Source organism: Nematolebias whitei, chromosome 13, assembly GCF_014905685.2.
Source record: "Nematolebias whitei isolate Nwh7 chromosome 13, NemWhi1, whole genome shotgun sequence".
Taxonomy (NCBI): domain Eukaryota; kingdom Metazoa; phylum Chordata; class Actinopteri; order Cyprinodontiformes; family Rivulidae; genus Nematolebias; species Nematolebias whitei.
Genome location: NC_056510.1, coordinates 18,637,222 through 18,658,569, shown reverse-complemented (window position 1 = coordinate 18,658,569; position 21,348 = coordinate 18,637,222). Strand labels below are relative to the sequence as shown.

At 36.8% G+C, this 21,348-nt stretch overlaps 1 protein-coding gene across 1 annotated transcript in view; it reads right to left on the bottom strand.

Annotated features, from left to right (window-relative positions):
- Positions 1 to 15,502: 15,502 nt before the first annotated feature.
- Positions 15,503 to 21,348, bottom strand: part of kcnj3a (potassium inwardly rectifying channel subfamily J member 3a) — a 45,395-nt gene continuing 39,549 nt past the window's right edge. Inside the window, exon 3 of the mRNA XM_037686933.1 lies at positions 15,503 to 16,621. Coding sequence (XP_037542861.1) covers positions 16,026 to 16,621 — 596 coding nt within the window. The 3' untranslated portion in view covers positions 15,503 to 16,025. The remainder of the gene's footprint in view (positions 16,622 to 21,348) is intronic.

The following is a 21,348-nucleotide window of genomic DNA, read 5'->3' as shown; positions in this document are numbered from 1 at the left end:
ATCAGAGCTTTGTGGCCGGGCTGAGAATTTTAATCTCAAAAACTTCCAAAAATGCTTGACCCTTTTTAGAGTCTGTCCGTTAGTTTTTCATCAGTCAAATGATCCAACATAAAAGCAACATGTCCCGTATGATGGATTGTAGTCTAAAGTATAAAGTGAAAACTTCACTGTTTCCTCTTGTGAAGAATCAGGGTCCCACAGCTGCTTGACATCATAAAATCACCACAATCTTTAAAATAATGAATTAGATTTTTCAATTTTTATTTCTCCCCACTGGTAAATGCTGCATCCCTTCTCTCAGTACGACTCCTTGGTAATGCTGTGGGAACAATGAACCATAGTTTTTGACAAAGTTATGTGACAAAACTAATAGTGCTATGAAAAAAAAAAACAATCCTGAGACTTAGCAATAACTCTGGTTTAAGAGGATACGATCAATATGTCCATAATTTAAGAATAAAAACATTAAAGTAAGTCATGCCTGATCTTCCATCCTTAACATGTAATTCTGCTTCCGTGCGTTTACTGATAGTCCACTTTTAGGTCATATTTATGTTTTACAATGTGCTATTTGAGTATGAAAGTTGTACAATTTGAATAGCATTTGATTAAAGTTGTATACTTCCGAAGGACAAACATTTATGTGTTTTGAGCTGATGAAGCAAATGATTTATACAAAAGGTTCATTTGGAGGCCTTCATACAGCCAGGTCTCCCCTCCTCATCGCCTCCACTGATTTCCTGATGTAGAGCCTGCCATTGTACTGTACAAAGATGATGCTATTAGCATAGATACATTAAACATGAGGCCTGAGTTGGGTGCCGGAATAAAATGGAACAGATGGTAAGCATATTTTGAGCTGAGCCAGAATGAATAATTCTTCCAACTGATGACACAGCATTGCCAGCTACAGCTTTACAAACTTCCAATTTGGTGTGAGCAAAGTTTTAGTTTGTATACTCAAAGAATAATTTGTCTAAATGTCACAAGCTTTAAAATGGCACGGTTAAAGGCAATGTAATGATGGCCCTAAAATGGAAAGAAATTTCAAAGGTTCTTTTTTGTTTTTTTTTTTAATGGAAACGCTGAAAAATAAGATGAATTGATCTCTCTCTGATCCTTTCTGGGTTTATTTTTGTAAATCAGTTGTTGCTGCGTGAGACGTTCTCCTCTTACACTTGCGTAGACTTGCAGTTTTAAATGGTGGATGTGGTGGATGTTTGTCCTGGAGGGGACAGCTGACCTGAGACCTTCCTGTCAGCATGAATAAGAGATGGTGGAACGTTCTGTAATACATTTCCTGGGATGGAGAGGGTCCTTTTCCAAAATAAATACGTAGGTCCTTGTTTTTTTTCTTCCTCTGCAAAGTGGGATTTGTTTTGTTAGATTGTTGTACTTAAATTGTGTGTACTTCCAGAATATTCCTGAAGAAAAAACATTTTTGCACTGTCAAAATTGTTTAGCTTATTATGTGATATAGAGGTGATATAGTGCACATAGGAAGCAAACACACTTTTTTTATTTCACTCACTAACAATAAATCAGAATATGATCTTGTAAGAATATTGTTTTGCTGAATAACAGTGGCGATTTTAGCCTCCTTTTGGGGCAAGCACCCCTAAATTGTAACTCAGAACTCCTGAAAAAAATTAAATTAAAAATAAATTAATTAATCGATTAATTAAAAATAATAATGACTAATTGCTGGAGCTGCTGGCTTTCAGTAACTGTGGCAGTTTAGTTGAATAGTCCTGCTTTAGAGGATGAATAATGTTTATTCCTTTTCCAAAACCTAAACTGAGTCTGGAAAAATGTAAAAGATGGATAAAGCCCTGAGACCGACCTCATGAGTAGCAGAGTACAACAGTGATAAACAGGAAGTACTGCATGTTCATCTGTACAAAGGTAACTGCAAGTAAATCCACCACTTTCTGTCATAATTACATGCTCAATGGTTAAATCAAAGGTTAATGCTTCAAGCTAGTTTTACTTTGTTTTCTGTGTTCTGTAGATCTTTGTTTGTTGGGCTCCATTAAAACTAAACTGATTTTGTATGAAGTGTTTATTAGATTGTGTAATGTAAAGCAGAGCGCTACCTCTGTAGCATCTTAGCTAGCATGTCTGTATTGCAGGCTGCTAGCTTAGCGCTACTTCTTGTTGTGCCGAGCTCTCTAAAGTAGTTGCTGAATCAAGTGTTTACTTATGGGGGTAAAAGAAATGTTTAACAATCCGTTAAAATACACCAGAATGTAGGAAATGGCATCCGTTTAATTCAAAATTTTCTGGGGGAGGACTCCCAGACCTCCCACTAGTGTCTCCCCCACCCCCTTTATGAATATTTCTGACACCAGTGGCCACCACGTTGTTCAAGCCAAGAGCCACTGTCAGCACCGGGGGCTAAGCACCCCTAAAGGTCAGATTCTAGAATCGCCCCTGCTGAATAACTCACCAGTGTTCACATTTTATACGTTTAGGTTGTGAAATTAACAGCATTTGTTAGCATTTTCTCACATTTACACAAGCCAACATTTTCCCAAAATCTTTGAAATTCAACAACAACAACAAAAAAAGAAGCAGTGGTCATTAGTTCTTCTGTAAGAGATTTTTTTTCACTGTATAGTTTTGTTTGACAGCATTATGCATTGCAGATGCTGAATTATTTACACTATTTGGCAAGTCGTCCATAATTGAGCTTCGCTTTCTACAGTTTCTCAGCGAAAGCCATCACATTCACCCATGTTCAGCTTCAGTGCCTCCAGGAAGCCTGCTCCCCATTTTATACCAATTAGCTTAGTTTATTCACATTACTGTCTTCACTATAGCTGTGTAGCAATGATGTACAAGACAGATGGGTCAAATGTTTGTTTAGGCAATTTATTTGGGTTTATTACAAAAGCTGCAGTTTGCATATAAGTTTTCATTTTGACTAACAAGTCAATCACTTGATGAATTATTATTAACCTTTGGTGATTTATCCTTCCTTTGCAGCTTTTTTAATTGAAGTTAAACAGAAACCCGTTTCCTTATGAGACTCCTTACATTTCAATCGGGTCAACGGTGACATCACCTTCCTCTGTTCCCCTGAATCTTTATTGTCCTGGCTCCTGTAAACCTATTGATCTCACCAGACCTTTACAATAACAGCTGAGTGAGAAAACCAAGTCCCCTTGTGCTTACATGACCCTGACAGAAAAAAGAGGCACAAAGAAGAAGAGAAAACAGCACTCCATTCTGCAACATTTAGTCCAATCAGCTCCCTGAGGCTGAACGCCAATGGGAGCTTTGGCTCCTGTGGTGAAGGAAAGTGGAGGCTTTAAGCCTGCTCCATTTTTCCATAGCATCAAAAATGCATGGGAGTGAAGTGCATTATGAATTACATGCAGAGCTACATCCAACAAATTCATATATAGCCCATAAACACATGGCTGTTCTCGGTATTAAGAGGCATCGTCGCTATAAAACTAACACAGCGGATTATTAAAGTTTTCTGAGTCAATACTGGTGGAAATTGATGCAAATAAGAAGACTCGAAGAGTTTAATGTCATATACATGTTTGGCTTCTTGGCAGAGATTCATAAGCATCAATTTTCCAAACTTGCTTTGCCATTCACATCTGTTTATCCAATACAAATATGTTTTAAAATTAAAAAAAGATAAGAGAGAAACTATGATGGATGCAAAAATTATGTTATTGTTAAAGATACTCATTGCAAATTATAATATCAAACCAAAACGAGGTTATCCTGAACTTTAACAAATGTTTCTGTGTGAAAGTTTCCTCCAGAACTTTTCAAGATATATTGATTCACAACTCTGAAATGTGGGTACACATTCAATGTAAACAAAGCAATTTGATCTGCATGTTTCATAACAAATCTGAGTGTAAATGTGCACCAGTGCATCGAAATTGTTGGACTTCCCAATCCAAAATGGTTCTTCCATGAACATCACTAATGTTGACCATTTTTCAGTCACTTAGGCTGTTTCTGTAGGTAAACAAATGCACATGATCGTTACGTTATGTTGTTTATTTGTCATATGCAGGCTAACACAAGGACAACAATGCAATGCAATGTTCAGGATGAGAAGAACTGATTTGATTTGCTAAGAAAAAAAAATACTAAAGCATGCAATAAGGGTGCAAAATAAAGTACAAACTGTGAAAAAGAAATATAATATTTACAAGGTCCAAAAATATATATATTGTAAACAACAACATGGTAGAATATAATGGTGCAAGTTGGATGAATCTGTATAAATACCGTAAGTATTCCGCAGGTAATATTAGCTTAAATGTACATGATTTATAATGCACATAATAACATATACTGCAGGGGTTGTGTGACAGGTTATTGCACAGGTAGTAACACTGAGGTCAATTGAAATATGATGGTAAGGCGACATACAAAATATAGGCACATAGTGCAGCAGCAATAAATATACTAGATGTCACAGATGGCAGCTGTCAGCAAATCACAATTTTCACTTACACATTGTTCAATTTAAGGACAAAATATCCGTCAGTTATTGAAAAAAGTGTGGACTTTGTTTCCAACTTTATAGTTTTTATTATTATTTATTTAATTTTGGGACCAGTCTCCATGTTTGCCTCATGTAAACAATCTGTTGTTGGGAACATGTAAATACCTCACTACCTGAAGTTGTTTTCAAACAAAAGTTTTTTAATAAAATGGAACACTGTGTTGACGCTTGAAATATTCATCCCGCTCCCACAGCTGTCACTTCGGCGACAGGGAAAAGACAATGATGGCGAGAGTGACCAACACGAGGAACTGCGGTCCTCACCCAGGTGAGACCACCCTTCAGTCTGTGAGTGTTTCTTCACTTAAGATTCACTGAAAAAAAATTATCGTTGGAATCTTGTTTCTTTCTATGTAAAAGTGCACAGTATGTAAAAATAGTTCTACATTTGAATTAAAACGTAAAGTCCCGGCAACATGCAGATGCAATGTATTCTGCTTGCAGTTGCTAGGAAACAAGTGTTTCATCGAAATTCCTTGTTATCAAGTATTTGAAATGCATTTTTAATTTCTTTCTGTGCAGCCAGAAGTGTTTGAGTATTTATAGTACTAATATGGCACACAGTAAATACTTTTGTGCATTTAACTTGATTTTGTCAAATGTTGCCTTGGTGATTTTAAGATTTCCAGAGTGCACACAAAGCTGGATGGAGTACAGTATTGTGTGTCACAGATAAAAAGCCTTTATGTGCTGCATGTCACGCTCGCAGAGGCACACGGCGCCAATCGCTTTCTCATAGCGCCGCACTTATCAAACAGTTGCCTCCGCAGCCACAGAGCAGAGGATGCAGCCGAGAATCCGCCACCCTCATCTGAGCAGGCTTATTTTTAGCAGCCATGGATTGTGAGAGAGCACTTGTTTTATTTCAGTCCTTTACTGGCTGAGCTCGAAGCACCACAATTACTGTATTTGGTGCCCCTCGAGTCTGCAGTCATTTCCCTCAAGCATATAGATCCACCACATGGATGGACATAAATCTTACCAACGCGCTGAGAGATTTTCTGTGTTTCCCTCAAAAACAAAAGGCTGTTGCAGCTTTTTGTGTAACTTCACTTCAACAAGTTAATGACAGAGTGTTTTTACTGCAGGAATTGATGTATTTTCTATGTGTGTTTGTGCGTGAAAGACACAGTGCAACAGAAGGAATTAATTAAAACATAAAGGTCTAGCAGAAATGAAGTTTTGTACAATCTCCGTCAACATTGTGAGCTCTTGTAAAATGCGTTAGTGCTTTGATTATGTGTTAATGCAGACTCTCAGCTACTACCATGTTACATTTTAGATCAATATATGTTAAATCAAAAAGGTTATAGCCAATTTTTCTTTGGCTAAAGTTGATTTGTGACTACACATTGAATTGGACTGACTCCAGAAGTGTATCAGTTATAGAGGTGCGCACATCGATCACTTCTTGAGTTTCGTTTAAACCCATCCATGAGGTATTTTGCTAAAAGACGAGCAGAGTTGGCTGTATAGTTAATGCAACATTAGTGCTCAGAGTATGTGTTTGGGATGACTCAATATCTACCTCAGTATTAGCTCAATATTTGCAAAACTGACTTGTACACATTTTTCGAGTTTGCTAAGTTTGCTCAGCTGTGGCAGCCACATTTATTTTTGGTTGGCTCAAAGCGTTAATCAGTTGTACAGCCAGTGATTATTTACTGGTAGGTTTATTTAAAATCCCTCTTCTGGTTTATGAGATATTTCGCTAACACACATGCATGGGCGCTAAAATCCTAATTGAAGATGAAGGACCTCTCTAAAAAAGGATCTCAGAGTAATATTTATGGCACAGGGAGTGTGGCAGTTGCTAACTGATCTTACAGCAAACACGAATTGGAAGTGAGCAGATAAAGCAAGCATGGGGCAGACAGGCTCAGCGTTGTGCAAGAGGAGCGAGCTCGCCGTGATGTGCCCTGCTCAGCTCCTTTTTCCCCTGCGCTGATGACGACCAAAGCAAGAATTTTGACTCAGGTGCAAACTGAGTTGTTTTGCAAACGCCCACACCAGCCCAGCTATCTTACAAACACAATACGCCAGAGAAAAGGCATCTGTTTTGGCTCTGTGTGTTTCAGGGAGGGGGAGGGATGTGTTTCTGCTTCTGTGCGTGTACGTTTAAAATTATATTTCAGCACCACTTGGGCTTTTATTGTTGTGTATGTTCCAACGGTAAGGCTTTAGAGACGAGACGAGGTGGGGGCCGTCCCTGAGCCAGGCTGCACCATGGGGCAGCTGTTTCCTCATGAAAATATCAAACCTATTTGTTTCACCAGGAAAGGAGCTTTGGGATAAAAAGGGAAAGTGCAAATGTAAAACAAGTCGAGACAGAATCTGACAAGAGACAGAAATATCCTCTATTCGCCTCTGGTGTTTGGTTTTACACTCTCCCGACCATTTTAATCGCCCCCCGTTAATACCATCCCTCCCAGACTCAACTTTGATCACTGTCATTGTGCTAACTTTCAGCGCTGGAAGGACGGAGACTAAATGTATTATTCATCCCACGCACCAATTTGGATCTCCTCTGCAGTCTGTAATGCACTTCTCTCATCTGCCTGTCCGTTTCGTCTTCTGTTCGCTCATTTGAAGACACTGATATTTAAAGACTACATTGTTCAGAAGAACAATCTCACTAATTCATATAAATTTACTTAGAATCGATTAATAATTAAGAGCAACATCATTTGTACGACTGTAAAAGTCAGCCGTCGTGTTCGTTTTAAGGCAGGATTCATATAAAGTTAGATTTCTTTGTTTCTGAAACATTTAAATAAGATTAGGAATTTTGATTTGTCGTTATGAGTAAACAACTTTTGCGCAAATTTTATTAGCAAAATGGATTACCAAAGATTTATTACCTGCTGCTGAGTTGCTAAGGTGGACTAAACCTAATTTTACCTGTGTCTGTCTGTTACACAAACATCTTTTTTGATTCAAACTTTCAGAAAGAGAACAATGAATGGACAAGTACAGCTTCTGGAGGAAACCCAATTCAAGATGGCTGCCACAACCAAAGGAAAAATGTCAACCGATCGATGCCGGAACGCAAATAGCCGGCAAATAGCAGGCTCGGACCTGAGCCCAACTATGTCCCTGCTCGTTGTCGTCCAACTCCACATGTAAAACCTCCAAACGCCTGCCTGCGGCTGCCTTTCTGCCCGCACCACTCTTTTAGGGGCAGAGATTTTTTTTAAGGGTAGACGCGTAGATGCTACTTGAAGCGGCAGACCGTATGCTGTTGTGTTTAAAATGAGTGTTTATGTAATTATTTTCAGTTTGCATATCCAATATAAGTTTTATTCGTTCAAACTAGTCATACTTGTTCATAACTTTATTATTAGTAAGCCTGAGAGTTGCTGGATCTGAGCAAACAGTTACTGGAACGCAACCTGTCAAAATAAGAGTTCCTGTATCCTGTTCTAGCAGGAAATTAAGAGCTGCAAAGAATGTTGGAAAACACAAAAACTGCTATAATTAAGTCATTTTTACAGGTATTATGTTTAAAATTTGGTGTGGTCGTAGCTGTCAGTCATTCACAATACAATACAATACAACTTTATTTATAAAGCACTTTAAAACAACACCGTTGGCCAAAGTGCTGTACACGAACACATACAAGCATAAAAACTATAAACTCAACAAATACCATAAAAGTAATGAACTACCAAATCAAAACAGTAAAAACTATAAAACAAATAACTAATAATTCACAGTATCTAGTGCCAATTATCATGCAAAATAATTGCTTTAGCTGTTGAAGTCAACTTTATTTGTCTGTTAGTTAAATATCTCGTGAACCACTGGATGGATTTTAATGAAGCTTTCAACTAATTGAGTTTTTGAGGCAATCTAATTGAAGATGTCCGTCACATCTGATCAATTTTAGTCCACAGAAAAGTGGCTAACTTCACAGATATTGAGCTAACATTTGATGTTATAGATGAGCCATGCATATCATTTACTCTAAACATAAAATCTTGCAAAATCGCATGAGTTTGGTCTTAATGTTTTTTTCAAACTGCAAGTCCATCAAGTCTCAGGAAAAGACAGTTTTAGTCCCAAACTCTGGTGTGAAAGGCAGCAGCAGGCGATGTACGTTCCTTTAAGGATGGCTAGGCTTTTAATTATTTCCTGTATCGTTACCTTGATCACCCTGAGCTGGATGGAGCAATAAGCTGCACCTTGGCAAATCACCTCCAGAACTCGTGAGTCGAGAGATGTGGGAATAAAGATTAATTGGAAATCGCTACACAGGCCTTGAAAAGTTTTTATTCTTAGGTTTTAACTGGATGGTTTTAGAGGTAAGATCTGACAATCAGAAGTAGATCACTGCGTGAAAACACTCAATACTCGGCAGTGCGTGACAGCACACAGCCTTAGTGTCGATTTAATAAGTTTGCAGGTTTATTATAGAACTGGGCTTATGCTGAAATATTGCTTAAAATGTCAGCAGCTTGCACTTCCATTATGTTTTAAACACACACAGGAAAGCCCCGCTATAAAATTCCATAAAGTTATTTTAGTTCTCACTGAAGGTAACAGAAAGATAAAGCACATCATTGACTCACAAGATGTGGGATCATAAAATTAAAATTAAATTTGGGGGGAACGCTTTTAATTCACCACGTTTCATTTAGTTTGGTTTAACATAGCTCATTGAACTTTGTTCTCAGTTGGCACATGGAAAGTTGGATATCTGGTAATGAAAAGTTTACTTCTAATAATAGTTCAACAGCACACGTCCACACCGAGTTCAGCTGACTCAAATGTTACTAGAGAAATTGTATTTCCTGCGAAAATGCAGTGTGAATGCTTATTGCTGAAGAACTTGCTGAAAAATAGCTGAAATTAGCTAAAAACGTGCTGAAATGTAGCTGAAATGGAAGAACAAATTAACAGAAGAAAGCAGAACGAACGCATATTTACTGAACTGGGTTAGTTAGCACAAAAATTAGGAAATGAGCAAAAGAAAAATATGAAATTTGCAACAAAAAAAAGTTGAAAAGTAGCTGAAAAGTCAGAAAGAAGCTTAATTTACCAGAAGGAAGTGGAAGGAGCTGAAATGAGTTAAAAAATGTGGAATTTGTTGAAAAATCAAAATTTGGCACAAAACTGCTAAAAAGTAGTTGAACTAGCAGAAAATGCTGAAAGAAAGCTGAAACAAGCATCACAAGCTGAAATTAGCATAAAGAAGTTAATTAGGCTGAGCGTAGAAGAAATTACTACAAAAAGCTTGAATTGATTTGAAAACAGTTGAAATTAGCTAAAAATGTATTTTTATAAAGTAGCTTTTTAATAAAAAGCTTAAAGCTTTTTAAGCTTAAATTAGCAGAAGAAAGCAGACAGAACACATTTGCTGAAAGAAGCAGAAATGAGCATAAAAATTGAAATTACCTGAAAAAAGCTTAAATTAGCAAATAAAAAGCTTTAAAGTAGAATGAAAAAAAATGATAAAAAGCAAAGTATTATAAATCAGGATTGTTTTGCAGATAATTTAAACAGTTGTGAGTCCAGCTTTGGTTGATTCATCAAAGAGTAAAGTGATACAGTATAATGTGACTTGATCTCTTATGGGTTTCTTTTGAGATGCAAAGATTTGGTTGAAAATGAGTTCATGCAACTTTTCAGACATCTTTGATTTTCATTTCTGGAAAATGTCTGACTTCTTTAGTTCTGGATGAGCTCATCTGTATTGGAGACATAAACAGACCCACCTACAGTATGTATCCTGTAACTGGTTTAGATTGCTGGTGGCAACTTTCAGAAAAAAAAGTAAAGTAACTTTAAGAACAGAGAAAGAAAGTTTTTTTGTTGTTCAGTCAGAAACTGAACTCTGCAGAACACTCGAGATGTTCTGTTCCTGAAAGAGTCCAAGGTTAGCCAGTTTAATACAGCATGTGAACATTATGACTCTAAGAAAAATATTCCTTTTAGAGTAATAGTTCTTTTTGTAAACAAGGTTGTGAGAAAGTATCTTACCTGCTGTAGAAAGCTATTTGAAAAAAAAAAAACTCATTTGGGAAAGTTCGGTTCTGATTGGATTGACAAGCTAATGGCTAGTCCGAACGAAACCAAGAGCAAAGTGGATTTTTGTCTTTAAATATTTTTAGTTGTAACAAAGTTTCACTGTGGGTGAACACTGGTTTATAAAATTTACACTTCTTTCAGTGTTGCTTTATAAACTTCATCTGAAAGAATTTTAAAATGTCCCTGCTGAAAGGGCTGCTGCTGTTTGTGCTTGTAAATAACCGTGGAATATTATATATAAAATAAAAATCACAACCAATCTAGAAAATTAGAAAAACATTTTTGCATTAACTTCTATTATTACTTTTTTTATTATTATTGTTAAAATGTGTTTAGGTGAAAAAATGCTTTTGTCTTAGCCCCGCTTAAACCACCTGTTAACTGTCTGGTCAGAATAAAGTTCACTTTCTCCAAATCAAGGTCATTCAAAAATGTATCTGCAACAGGTAAGATAATAATTGTTCATAGCATTTCTACAGAACTCCACCTCTGAACCGTTGATTTAAGACATACAAACATTCACATTGCAGTGACCTGGAATGACATTTATTATAAAACATTTAATACATTTAAATTAAATTTCTGCATACTGAATATTATGACTTACCAAAGCTTTTGTGGACAAAGGAAACGTGTTAATGATGTTATAGTATGTATAGTTATAGTACATGTATGATGATGAAAAATGTAATGAGCTGAATTTAGGACCTCCTCACCCAGTTTATAAACACAAAACCCAATCTATGCTCAGTGGAACCGAAATACATTTATGTTTTTGTATAATAATAATAATAATAATAATAATGTTTTTTAAGAACAAAAATAACTTGTCTTGTGTGCTTGTTCTGTCCTAGAATAAAGGATTAATTTTTGATGCAGAAATACAATTTTGATGCAGAAATACAATTTTGATGCAGAAATACAATTTTGATGCAGTATTTTTGTTTTCCTTTAAACTAAACATGTTAATATTTATTAGAGAGAACGCGTGAATCTTATTTTGCAGTTTGTCATGCAGTGCAGACCACAGAAAAAATCAGCTTACCAGCACGCAACATTCAGTTAAGCTTGTTCAAAGTATCGCCACTGGTATCTGTTTAAAAAAAGCTGTTTTGTATTTGCAATTTTGTCATTTAGGAAACAATTTAGTCCAGAATTAAATTGGTGTGAACGTCTTTTTCCATTATAGAAATGAATAATATCTATAGAAGTGATAAAAAAAATACACATTTATGTTTCATTTGTCCCATAACTATCAATAATGCCTTTTAGACAAGTTTTTTTGTTGTTTCAAATAACAAAACCAGTAATTTATGAAGAACCAAACCCAAAGGAGTAATTATGTCTTTTTTTATGTTTTTTTTTAACCAAATTTTAAAGCATGAACAGCCCTTTTGCTGCTTCCTACTACAATCCTCCCACTTCTTCCAAATCTGTCTGAGCCAATTATGTGAGCATTTAAATTATATTTCAAAGAAAAAGGCAGTGACAAAAGACGAACCCACCACCTCCCACACACATGCACAAAAGTGACATCCAGAGTGCAGATCTCTTTGGTGATAAAGGGCAATTGTTTTATTTTTTGTTGTTTTTTCCTGACAGAACAAGTACTGATTAAAGGTGGCCTAAAAAGATTTGCCTCCCATCTCTACGAAGTCAGAGGATAACGCCATCAGCATTTTGACATCCAGGTCCGTCCCATGGGTTTATCAAAGAAAAGGTTATCTCACGATAAAGACACAATTAACCTGTCTGCCTGTGATTCCTACAATAATAGCACTGTCTTGATCCCCATAGGATTTTTACGGGCTCGCTTCAAATAAGCATTATTATAGGCAGCGTATTTAACAGCAGCAAATGGTGCGCTGTCATGAAGGAACAGCAGCACAGATTACACAAGAGTGTGAGCAAAACAAAGAATGCTTTGGAGGAGGTGACACTGGCTCCGTGTCGATGTGGGATCCTTTATCTGACTCACTTATCGCTTAAATTTAGAATGCATCCATGCATGTGTTTTCATTAAGACAAGGCACATGCAGCAAAAATAAATAAATAAATATAATGTGACACTCGTTCTTAAAAGGTAAAATCTAAATTTGACTGCATTCATTTAAAATATCAGTTTTACAAATGAGCTAGTTCACAAAAGATAATGAGATAATTCATACCTTTTGAAGATGAGTCATGTAAATAATTCTAATTAATTACTAATAAAATGTTATAAAATGTTTTTGTTATAATGGAAATGCTATAATTGATGTCTTGATGGCTCTTTGAACGGCTTCAGTTTGGAGGAACTAATTCTGATTTAATTAGCTAGAGGCTAATCTGAGAGCTAAGAGGATTTTATTGTCTTGAAACAACTCCAAAACCAAAAGGTTTCTTAGTGGCTCATGCTAATGTTGTTGTTAACTTTATAAGTTTGTCAGATTTGTGTTGCATAGCTATTCTGGAAGAAATATTATGATATCACTGCAGGAAGTGTCCAAGGCTGAACAGGAAGTGCTACAGCTAGCGGCTTTAATGAGAAACTGACAGCAGTTTTATGTGAACATAAAATTAAACCAACTGAACTGTCACATGTCATTTAAGTCCAATATTTGCTTTGACACTTTGTTGAATTAATTGACTTTTAGAAATCAGTTTTGTTATTTCAGATTAATTTTTGATTTTACGTTTTGGTTCTCTTGAAGTCAACATATCAACGTATTTGTCCATAAGAAACTAAAAACGTACATAGTATAATGCGCAGATTACTGAAATATCCATTTCACACATGGTACCACTTTAAAGCTTGGTTGCAGTATCAAGTGTTAATTGGGAATAAACCCAAACATTATCTTTAAAACGTCTCATTTCAATTAGGAGTCATTTAAACTCAGCCTTGAAGGATTCAATGCTAGTTCTTTTGCAGATGGGACACAATCCACCTTTAACAACTGCCCTTAAACAATAAGGGTTATACATTGTTGGCTCCTTTCATTTATACACTGTGAAAACCAATTTTAAAATAACAAATGTAATATTTTAATGTGCATGTGATAATGTAATAGAAGGAATTTACTGTTGAAGTTGGTGAAAGTGGAGCAAAACTGACATTTTAGACTGTATCTTTTAATCCTCATGGCACTTATTATAATTTTTTATTAATACATGTGTTGTTCTGATTGTTAAGTATTTATAATCACAGAGCTCCAAGTGATTCAGTCAGCTTGCTTTGTGCAACAGCTTTAACTAGACGCAAACATCAAAAACAGTCATACTGCTTTAGTGGCATTAGATTAAAAAAATAGTCATAGAGATGTTTCTTTATAATTCCTTTTAGCAACTTAGGCAGTTCCACTTTGTTTTTTTTAATACAATCTGATCCATAAAAGTGTTCTGCAAAGTCAGTATTCTGTCAAAGTTTGACATTTTTGAAGAGTTAGACGCAATCAGATGATTGCAGAGTGTAAAATGAAAAGCTCAAGGAAAGGTCTGTTCGTTTTGCGTTTCCGTGCACGTTATTACTCCACCACTGTAACCTGTCCGTGGTTCTCTCCCCAATTTCAGAAGTCACATAAAAAACACAAACTTTACATGAATGAACCCAGAGATTCTTATCACCTTTGCAATTTCATGCTTGGTACTCTTTTTTTCAATTACGAGCAGCCACTGCTTTAAACAGGTGTTTGGGACCTATTGATCATCTTGTTTCAGTCTCTGGAAAAACATCACCTCAAAATGTTTGGTAGAGCAACATAAACTGCTGAAGTATGAATAGCTACAGTATATTCAGCTGAAGTTCTGAGAAAAACACAAAAAACAGACAGTAATAGATGTCAACCGCCAGCCGTGGTAATAAAACTCAACATTTCTACACATTTTAATCACTCCCTGCCTATTTCCTCACATTTACAGCATCGATTGTGCACAAAATCACCCGCTCGCAAGTGCTTTGACTAAACTGTCCGCACATTTTTCTGAACATTTTGGGAGGATCAGGTCAGTAAAAGTGCAGACTCCTTTAGCAGATTTTCAGCATATTTCAGAAAAGCCAAAATGAAGAGAGGGATAAATTTATGAGGGATGCCCATAAATGCCTTCTAACATTACAGGGATTGATCGTCTGGTCATTCTTGGATGCAAGAAGAAGAAAATGAAAAGAGCTTTGCTGATTATCGTCTATCTTTAACCACCTCTGATGCAAAGTGACAGTAATTTATTCATCGAGTTGGTAAAGCATACAGTACATATATAGTTAAAGCAGCGAGATGCCAAACAGTTACGTTAGATCTTTATTCCTGAAGAAATTGGTTATCGTACAATGTCTCTGATGCATTTAGAGAAAACCAGATTTCATGGCACGGATTCAGGAAACAGAGGGATTGTTACGGGGCTGTGGTAGACCTTTAGCTAAAGATTGTAGTCAATATATTATTATTGCTTTCATCACAAAGGAAGAAAAGAATGGGCCCTGAAAACAAAGGTTATAATTTTTATTACAGGCCAACAAATTCTAACCAGTAACACCTAAGTTGAAAGTCGAATGGAGCTTTTTTGGAACTGTCCTACTCAAGTTTGCTTTGTGTTAAATGCTCATAAATGCCTTTGAACATTATAGGGATTGATATAATGATTGTTTTGTGCTTATCAAATACTTGTAAAGGTTTCAACTTAAGTGTTACATTCATAAGCAAGTAAAAACCGTGTAGCCACGTGTCCAGTGCCACTGATGCTAGTAACGCATTTGCAAATATGTTGTGCATCGTCTAGCAGCACGTACAGTATTGGATCCTCGGATAAAGTCATAAAACTGCACATGGTAAAATAGTTTGTATATGAAATACCAAAAAATACAGCTGTGAACAAACATGGAAATGGAAACAAGGTAATATAGTTAAGGCTAAACATCTTTTTTTTCCTATTACCTCTGTATAGCTAAGCTAGTAAGAGGGGCATGCAATCAAACGAAACATCGCCACAGTTTTACGTTAAACAACAAAAGCGGTCAACTCAAAGCGAACGCAATGTGCCTCTGTTCACTACAAATCAAGATCTGAGTGATGTAAGTTTTCTAAATCATATGGCTTTGTGCAACTTTTCCACTGTCCGTAGCTTCACCGATGAAATTCTTCTTGTAAAATAAGACGTGAAGACACTTGTCATGCCAGAAACTGAGATTCAACTCTACATGCGCCGTTTCTTACATGCCAGGTTGTGCTAATTGTACATCGCCCTAAAGAACAAAAATAAATAAATAAATAAATCTGAGGTCTTTCATCGGAGCATGTCCACTCCAGGTACGTGTGTGCTCATGTCCGTCACCCTAATTTATATAAGGTATTTGTGCACATATTCTACATCTCCTTTAATATAAGAATATGGTTCGTTAATAAATTAGCAATAGTACAAGGGTTTCAGTTTCAGGAGAAAAAAACTGGATAGCAAGGTTTAAAATATGTTTCCTGCTTTATGTAAAGCGATCTGAATTCATCTTCCTAAGTTTAGGAGGTAAGTGTCCGTCCATCCTGCCCCCTCCTCCCCCAGCCAGTCGCTGCAGTTTTGGGGGTAAGTCCGCCACTGACTTACTGATGGGCTCCGTGCTGATCTTACAGGTCTTACCGGCCTGCTTATCCTCAGAGACCCCAGGGACCGAGCTGATCCGTTGTAGCTTCATGGGCAGGTCTCCGAAGCTGTAAGTCATCTCCGAGGTGGTGGAGCTCATCCTGAGCAGCTTCTTGGGCAGGCCGTCCCGCCCCGTGATCTTCTGCAGCTTGGCAGGCAGCTTGGTGGTGCTGTCATTGTCCTCCAGGGTCTCCAGGCAGTTCAGAGAGCTGTTCTTCTCCCCGCTGTTGCACAGAGACGGAGCCATGAGGGGCGAGGAGAGGAGCAGAGCTTCCTCCTGCTCCTTCACGCTGTACGGAGGAGTGGGCACCTCGAACGTGGCATGAAACTGAGAGTAGTCCACCTTGAAGAAGCCCTCCTCCAAGGAGATGACGGGGAAGAAGCGATGTCCCCAGAGAACCTCGTCTTCAGTGTAGGATGTCCTCGCTTGGCAGGTCATCCCTGAAAGGCAACAACAAAAACCTTAAATCGTCTGGAATTATCATTGATTTTTCACATGCAAACACAGTCAGGTTCAAAGATTAAACGACACAGATTACATTAAACTGTTGGGACTTTGACAAAAAAAAAAAAATCTGTATCATTGCCAGGATCCTTAGTCTGGGGGGACAAAAGCAAACAACAATGCAATCACAACAGCCCGAACTAATAAGCATTTACTGTTTTGCACGACCAGCTGCCTAAATAAAAGGCTTAATACACTTTTTTTGTTCTCTGTGATGTTTAGAAGCACTTTTCACACTAATTGGGAAAACAAATGAAAGCTGAATTATTCACTATGTGCATTTTTTTATGACTGACTATTTATATTTTATTACTGACTATTTATATTTAAAAGGTCCAATTCATTTTGAAAAGACTACTGGTAATAAACTCTCAGTGCAGTCATCACACAGTAAATACACAAAGTCAACGTGAAATTTACATAACCTTTGTACATTGATATTTCCATTTCTACACTGTGCGCAGTACAGAAAGAAAATTGTAAGTTTTATGCTTTAAAAAGAGGGGAATCTTCTTTTTTTTTATGTTTTTAAAGGTATTTAAAGAATCCCTTAAAGCACGGGTTTCCAAAGTGTGGTCCGAGGGCCATTTGCAGCCCTTGGAGTGATTCTGTGCGGCCCACAGCTGCAGTTAAAGAATGATGTTAAAGATGACAGTCTGCACATTTCTTGGTAATCATTTTTTATATAATGTTTAGGTTTAACAGCAAAATGGATGAAAAAAAAAACACTTCTCATAATGAGCAATATTAAACAAAATACAAACGTTTTGCTGTAATCGTTTTATTTTCGCTTCATGGTACAAAGCATAAAAAACCTTTAGTGATTTCTACCAGAAAGGAGACTTTTGGATAATGATTCATAAAACTTGGCTAAATATTTCAGTTGATAAAATAATCAAAAGGGAAACTGGATATTTTTTAATGAATATAACGTGGTATCATCTACATACGAGTTGATCAACTTTATCAAACCTTCTATGAATCTGTTGTAGTGACTGACAGCTGGATGATTTTTCAGAACTTTGATCAACCTTTTGGGCCGTCCCTGGTTCAAAAGGCTGATTGAACCCCTTTTAAAAGGGACACTTACTTAAATTATGCTTTTGTTGCTGAGAACAAACTAAAATACATTTTCCAAACACAAGACAACAACAACAAATCAAATCAAATCATTTTTAATAACAAATATAAGCTTAGTGTTTATGAGGCTTTTAATGTTTTGGATCTAAAACAATTTAAAACTCTTTCTCCACCAATTTGTCCTTTCTCCAAAATGCAGTTAAAGTCATATTTTTGTGGCCCACAAGTCCTTTCATCTGGATAGTTTTGACCCACATATGAAAATGTTTGGACACAAATTCATATTGCCTATCTACCTTTCACACCAAAGTTTTAGCCAAAGACCATCTTATCTTGAAAAAAATATATATTTTTAGCTTTTTTGTCAAAACCTATAAAAACTGATTTATGGAGTGTGTTAAGAAACACTCTTGTCTACATGAAATTTTAGCTTAATATCTGTAAAATTGATAGCTTATAGATTTTTTTCCCCCCATCTATGTTTAATTAGCTGTGACAAACATCTTAAAATGTGTTCACTCTATAAGGTAATAACTTTTATATTTATGTTCAATTAAGACTTTCTAAAAGTTTCATTAAAGTCTGTTTCTGGTTTATGAGATATTTTGCTAACAGACACACTCAACAGTTAATGCCAAAGTTTTACTCAAAGATTTTGCACAATTTTTTAGCCCTCGAAATATGTGATGGGGATTAGTCTTAGCTATTATCAAACTAAATTTTAGCTCAATATTGCTAAAATTGGCTGATGTGTACCTGCTTTTGTAGTTTCTAAGTTTGATTAGCCATGGCGGCCATCTTGATTTGGATCGACTCCAAATGATAAATATTTGTAGACGTGCATTTGTTGCTTATTTGCTGAGCGTTTCAATTAAATCTGGCCAGTAGTTCATGAGATATTTTGCTAACAGACAAACATGAACATATGTATTTACATTATCACCCACATTTCAGAGGTTAGTGAAGACACTTGGGGGAAAAAAATGTTCCTTTTTATAAAAAGAGGTTCTCACATCACTGCTCATGCTTTTTATAGGTTCAGTTCACATCTTAAGCTTGGCTACAAGCTGCAACAGATAGTGGATTAAGATAATCGGTATTGCCAGAGTACTACATTATCTCCAGAGGGATGGCTGCCGGGGGGGGGAGTGGGGGCTTTGAGAGGTTTAGTTTACACAAAAACTGTATTTTGGCTCCTTAGAGTCAACAAAACCTATAAACTTCAACCTACAGCTTAATTTACAATTTCTGCCTAAATGATGAGCAAAAACTGAATCATTTTAGATAAAATTGTTCAGTGTTGTTTAACTAAACATATCAAACGCAAATAAATCCTGGTTAGTAACTGCTGTGTGCGTAAGGTTGTGTGTTTTCTTCCAGTCGCGCAATGACAAACTTGAAATAAATGCTTCCTTGCAGCGAGAACATTTCTTCCAATAAAAACCCCTGCATCAAAAATCTCTTCAAAATCCTCAAAAAGTCAATTATCACAGCAAAATTCTGTGTTTTAAATTAGTCAACGCTAAACATTTTTATAACATGCTATTGGATGCTTATTGAGGCTTACTCATCGCTATTATTCAGCAGCTGCCATCATGGATGTCTGCAAATTATATCATACTCCACTGCTTACAGCAAAGCCAGATGAATTAACATTCTGCTGGAAAAAAATAAAAATAAAAGCTTCTCAATTTAATGCTGAGGAGCTCATTTACAAGAACCTGATTTTTTTTTTTTATCCGTGGGATATTCATGTTAAAACTTGTTGAAACCAATTAGGAAATCTGTTTTTGTTTTCTCTTATTATCACGTCTTAATTAAGAGCTCGATTCTGTTCAAGCAGGAACATTTGGGTCCAAACTGACTGAGTCGCTGCTGCTGATTGCCGTGATGTCGTCATCCCAAGGAAAGGCATCTGTGATACTGCCTGATTACCAAGATCATGAAATAACTCACTGATCACAACTCTGTACACAATCACAGCTGTGCAGGAGGCTGAACATCGAGTGCGTTCGGGGCATTCGTTGTATTACTTCAGCTTTATTGCATCTAACTCCCAGAGCCTTCAGGCTCATGGAAGCGTGTTGCAGTGAATAAAGTGGGCATAGCTCATTTGAACCTGAAAGCAAAGAGTGACTGAGAGTTAAAGCGTGAATGAAAATCTTATTGCACAGCGAGCCTGTTGAAATGCCGCCAGCCAGAGCATCATCACCATCAAAAGACATGGGCGTTATTGTGTGAAACACCTTCAGCTCAGGTTTTATAACAGCCGTCTAATTGCCACGAGAAGTAATCTGCTTTATCGAACAGTAGACTCAACGCTGCAAGGCTAACTTGAAATCTATAATGTAAATGCATAGCTACACCGACACCACCTTTACCAGTCAATACGAGCAAAAAAGGTCAAATTGAGTGGAAAATATTGTGCTTGAGGCAAAAAGATTTTTACACTAATATGCATGAGTCAAAATGCTTCATCTTGCATCTATTATTAATGCCCTGGTGGTTTTATACATGGTGCAGGAGTCACTGCAAGACTTCTGTCTCCTCAAAGCTGTAAAAACCTGCAGGCTTGGGGCGTAAATTGCATTCAAATGTTCAAATGTTCATTCACTTACAGCCAAACTGTCCACAAAGATTTCTCTGAAATTAAGAATGAGTGTTATAATCCATTTTTTGAGGGATCTTGTAGGCATGGGATATTCAAAAATGTATTATTTATTTGTTACTACCGTCTTGATGAGAAGTGCAATCGAGAGATGTGCAGTAGTGCAGCATCTGGACTATTTATGATGTGCACACAGCAGGTACACAAGACCAAGATGGCTGACTGATTGCACAGAAAGCCAGTGTTTGGAAGAACTTTAGCTTTTTTGAAGCTAGCCATAATGGTCATTGTTAGAGGTAGTATCAGTGATACAACTTTTGGAAGATGGTTGACGAATAACATTTGCCAAGGAGTCTCCAGCATGTATCCAGCTGTTTGCAGCATTGTACAATGTGGATGGAGGTAGGCAACAATATAATGTGTACAGCTTAGAATACATCAAAGTTCATGCTCAATAATCCAGGTAACAAAAAATCCAACAAAGTTGTCAGGTTTATTTTTGTTGAAATGTTTCATCTTTCATCCAAAAGACTTCACTAGCCCAAGGAGCCACAACAAACTCAGTCTTATAAATAGCACACTCACATAGTGGATCAAACAGTTTGATGGTGCCAAGATGGCTTCTGGAGTCTGCCCTCTCCCCTGCCAATTCATCTGAGGCAGCCATGGCCAAAGTGGTTCAAAACATCAACGTTCATGCTCAATAATCAAGGTAAAAAAAAAAAAAAAAAAAAATCCTTAGAATACAGTATAGACTATCTAAAAAAAGTTAAATCTGGTCCTCTGGACATTCAAAAAAAACAAAACAAAGCAAATCAACAAAAAAATGTAGAAACGTTTCGTCTCTCATCCGAGAGACTTCCTCAGTCTGAGGTGCTGTTTTCAGCTCAGTCTCTTAAATAGCACCTTCTCAGAGTGGATCAACCAGTTTGCTGCTGACAACCAAAACCAGCTGATCACATGCTCAAGAAGGAC